This window comes from Belonocnema kinseyi, chromosome 1 (assembly GCF_010883055.1).
Source record: "Belonocnema kinseyi isolate 2016_QV_RU_SX_M_011 chromosome 1, B_treatae_v1, whole genome shotgun sequence".
Lineage (NCBI taxonomy): Eukaryota > Metazoa > Arthropoda > Insecta > Hymenoptera > Cynipidae > Belonocnema > Belonocnema kinseyi.
The window spans coordinates 39,109,641-39,114,371 of NC_046657.1; the positions used below are offsets into that span (position 1 = coordinate 39,109,641).

The 4,731-nt window shown below is 34.4% G+C and overlaps 1 protein-coding gene across 1 annotated transcript in view; it reads right to left on the reverse strand.

The window, feature by feature from the left end:
* Positions 1 to 2,961: 2,961 nt before the first annotated feature.
* Positions 2,962 to 4,731, reverse strand: part of LOC117177500 (probable calcium-binding protein CML49) — a 35,364-nt gene continuing 33,594 nt past the window's right edge. Inside the window, exon 2 of the mRNA XM_033368245.1 lies at positions 2,962 to 3,563. Within this exon, the coding sequence (XP_033224136.1) occupies positions 2,962 to 3,563 (602 nt within the window). The remainder of the gene's footprint in view (positions 3,564 to 4,731) is intronic.

The following is a 4,731-nucleotide window of genomic DNA, read 5'->3' on the forward strand; positions in this document are numbered from 1 at the left end:
CAAAATCTTCAAAAAGACGTAACCTTTTTTTTTTGTAGTATTCTTTTAAAAAATTGTGAATTTCTAGGAACATTTATAAATACCTTTGTATGGAATTTAAAGATAATCCATATTGGAAATAATACATATAGATGTGGGTGAAAAGTCTGCTGAAAGTCATAAAACTTTAAACTTGTACAGATGCTTATTTTTAAATTTATCTGAAAGGTTTGCCATATGTAAATAAAGTTTAATCCTTCATGTAGTTGAAATAAATGTCTTGCGGTTCTGGACTGGTAGCATTAAAGAAAATCCGCAAGGGCGCGACGTGCCGCCTCTCGCACAACAGATATGACGCGTCGAGTGTTTAAGACAGCAGTCCACACTTAACGAAGCATAATTACCTGGAGCAGAGACTACTGTGACCAACATGGCGGGTTCTTCAGAGCGAAGCTCTTCCATTGTTGCCTTCCAGATGAAGTTTTTTTTTTTTAATTAATATTCCACAAATTTTGGGAAATTTAAGTTACATAAATTTTTGAATTTTTAAGCGTAGTATATGTTCCCCATTAAATCTTGGGTAAATTTAAGCACTTTTAACTAGCTTAAAAAAGTTTATGGAGATTTCCGAAAACAATAAGTATTTTGACAAACTTTTAGGGGAGGTTCCACAAATTTTGGGCAGTTTGTTTAATATTCCACGCGGATGTATTATCATATGACCCCAACTAGTACCCGATCAGGCCCCTTCTAGGATAAGGCGGGTCACCTGACTAGCCCCCAAATAATCTACCGTGGCGCTACTAGTCGGGGGCTAGTCAGATGACCCGACTAGCCCCCGAATTTAAGTGGGGTCGAATGCTCGGAAACCAGACTAGTTCCCCATTTTAATTTCTGCATAGGGAGCGCTAAAATAGGGGCAAAACTCGTATGGGAATATCCACAACTTTACAAGATTAGCCCCTACAAATATTAGCGTGAAGAGTGTCAAAGTAGGGCCTATATTCCGATTCGAGTAGTTAAAATGTCAATTTCTCAAATAAGTTTGACAGATTATAATATTCGCTATCTTGCTTATGGAAACTATTTTTAGACAAACAAGTAAACACGATGTCAGTTATTAGTACGATTAATTTTTAAAGCATCGATTCATAATATTTCCTATTCAAAATACAAATTGTTCTACTGAAGCTCATTAAAGACTATTATGAAAAAATTAAATTTCAGTATTTTAATATGAATAAGGTGAATAGTTCAACATTTTTTCGTGTTTTGATATAAAAGTATACTAAACTTTGATACATTTTTATCATTTTTTCTTTAAATACAAGATTTTGCTGAGAAAGTTCATTATTATCAGCTAATACAGGCGCTAGTTATTCAAAAATTTTCTTATGTTCGACCCTGTTTCGTATAGGTATTATTACGTTCTTACGTTATTTTATTTGTCGATCAAAACAAAAGTTAGATTCAGGTATTCAGGTAAGCAGAGAACTTGTGCATAAGCGCAAAATGACTAATTAAAAAATGAAATATTTTAAAAATGTTTTTTATTATATAACAAGCTTGTAAAAACCTATAGAATATTTAACTTAAAAAAACAAAAACCTTACTAAGTACCTTCTGCAGCAGGATTTTAATTAAGAGCACTCGCATTTGCTTGGTCATTCGACCAAGGGAAGAGGAAAACTGCAAAAAACCTTTCCCGAGGGCCGCCGGTTATCGACAGTCGAGTTTGGATGTGGAAATTCCATGTCATCGACCTAGAGTGTCCACACACATCCTCGATGTCAAACCCCCCGCTCGACAGTCGTTATACTACTACTACTGTCGTCGGTTACTTTAAAAATTTATTAAAATATCTTTTCGACATTTTTATATAGACTCTTATTTCACTAAATTAACTTAATATACTTTGTATTAACTTGAATTACTTCGAATTTCTTAAGTTTTTATTAATATAATATATTATTAGTTTTTTAGCACTAATGAAAATTAATTTCAATTCTTTCAAATTGCCCTGAAATTGAAAAATTAAATTGAATGAATTCAGATAATACAAGGAATTTCACAAGTTTAAATGATTTAGGAAATTCAAAGAATCAAAATACTTAATAAAATATAGAGAGTTCAAGCTGGTCAGAAGAATCCAAAAAATTAGAGGCTTTGGGGAATGAAAAATTCTGGGAATTAATAAAATTGTGATAATAAAAGTATTTTAGAGAATAAAGGAATTTAAAGTATTAGAAAAATATAAAATGCAAGCAGTTCATGAATTTCAGAGAATTCTTCAGAATTCAGAGTATCAGTGAAAAACAAATAAGTAAAGGAATTCAAAGAAAGTGCAAAATTCAGAGAATTGAATGAATTCAAATGATCCCGAAAAATAATCCAAGTTAATGAATGCGGAGAATTTTATTAATTTAGAAAATTCAAGGATTTCAGAGCATTTGAAGAATACATAGAATTTAAGGAAGTTAGAAAATTTGAGATAGAGAATTAAAATAATTTAGGGAATTTACAAAATTTTGAAAGAACGTAGAGTTTAAAGAATTTAGGAAATTTAAGGACAACTCAAAAATAAATATTTGACTAATCTAACCATGCTTAGTTTGGACGTCAAAAGGGACCGTTTTGGCGCTGGTTATTTTAGGCGTAGATTTTGCAACAGGTTCTTTCCATAGAGATGTATTGCCTGATTAAAGAAATGGGTTTGACCCTAGTTTCGTTACGATTAATGTCCGTTATTATAGATGTCCCAAGTATAGGTAGAAGCTTTTGGCACTTGGCCAATTCTGTTGAACGCCGCTTCTTTTTTGCGGAATCACCTTATGTGAGGCTCCTTATAGATATATTGATTTCCGAATCCTGCGAATCCTGAGCAAGGCTCAAACTCTTTCAGTTCTTCGTGTAGTGGACAGTTGCTTAAAAAACATTCCAGCTCAGTGTTATCTATGTGTGTCCTTGATCTCCTAGGTTTTATTAATACTCCCTATAATAACCTCCATAGGGAGATATTTGAAGCCCATTAACATTTCCTACGTTATGTGGCGGAGGAGGACCATTTGCATGGTGTACTTGCTGAGTCCCATAACCGCCTTGTTGGTAAGCTGGCTGAGCCCCATAACCGCCCCCTTGGGGCAATGGCTGAGCCCCATAAGCGCCTCCGTGGGGTAATGGCTGAGCCCCATGACCGCCTCCGTGGGGTAATTGATGAGCCCCATAACCGCCTCCTTGGGGTAATTGCTGAGCCCCATAACCGCCGCCATGGTGTTCTTGTGCAGGACCACCGTTATTATGGTGTAATGGCGTAGAAGGAATGCTTATTGTGTGCGCTGGCGAACTCGTAGCAGAGCCTTCATAGCCCGGGGGTGAAATATGACCATCTGAGTGTAACGGCGACATCACAAAATTGCCGTTTGAGCGTATTGACTGAGGACTGGTACTTCCATCATCGCCGCGGTTCTTCTTTTTTGATTTTTGTGCTACTTGTGCATGCGTTACAGATTGAGATGATCCTTCTAGTGTTTTGGGTGCTCCTCCAAATATGCCGCAGCAAGCACCAGTCGCTTCAGCCATTAATTCTGCAAAGAGAAATTATAGAAAATATAACAATCAATCACCATAAATTTTTGTTATCAATAATTTTTTGTAATGCTTGTTTGTAAAATTACACATTGCTTATAAACATACATTGATGCAATCATGATGAGTTAAAAATTAGTTGTAAGTTTTTAATAATAATGGGTAGATTTTCCAGTATTTTTTTTATTCATAATGATCGGCTCAATTTCTCCAAAAATATTAACTCAATTTTTACACCTATAGAATTTTCATTTCATTTCAAGATTAGAGCGCCTGGGGAAAAAAATAATATACAAAAGTTGTTATTCCCAAAAACGGTCTACACATTTGCCAGGAATAATTTTCAGAAAGAACGAGTAGATTCAATTTTAATCGTAAAAAAGAATGATAAAGCAAGGTAATGAGAATAATTGAACGGCTGGCGACCAAAAGAGGACACGGCCGGATTCAGCCTGAGAAGTATTGTCCTGAGTGTCTATTTTAAAAATCTTTCCAATTACAATTTTAAAGACTGATACTTGTAGATAATTTCAAGGTGCAACTTTCTTTCCTTTTGCAAAAATTTATAGGTTTTGTAGTTTTTGAGATAATTGGAAAAAAGTGGATTTTTTGAAAACGAAAAATTCCAATCTTTTTTCACTATCCGTATCAGTCTTTAAAATTGAAATTAGAAAGATTTTTAAAATTGACACTCAGGACAATACTTCTGAGGCTGAATCCAGCCGTGTCCCCTTTTGGTCGCCAGCGGTTCAAATATGGTTCAATTTCCATGCATATTATGAATTTTAATGACGTCGTTGATGACGATGTTAATATAAAAAAAACTAAGAGTCACATCAAAAAAGTAAAAACACCTCTCGATTCGTCTCGGAAATATCTCGATGTGCATTTTTTGTTTTTTTTAAACAATTTTTTAAACAATTACGCTATTTGTTATTTTTCTGCAATTTTTATAAACAAAGTGTGCATCGGATCGAAAAACCAAGTGCACCAATGCATTCCTCTCGGAAATATCTAGATGTGCATTTTTTTGTTTTTTCTCAAACTGATTTTTTCAACAATTAGAGCATTTGTTGTTCAGCGCTGTGTTGCTCCGTGCCCGTAGTTTTTGCTTTTTCGATGAGACTCTTAGTTTTTTTTTATATTAATTACACAACTTTGAAATCC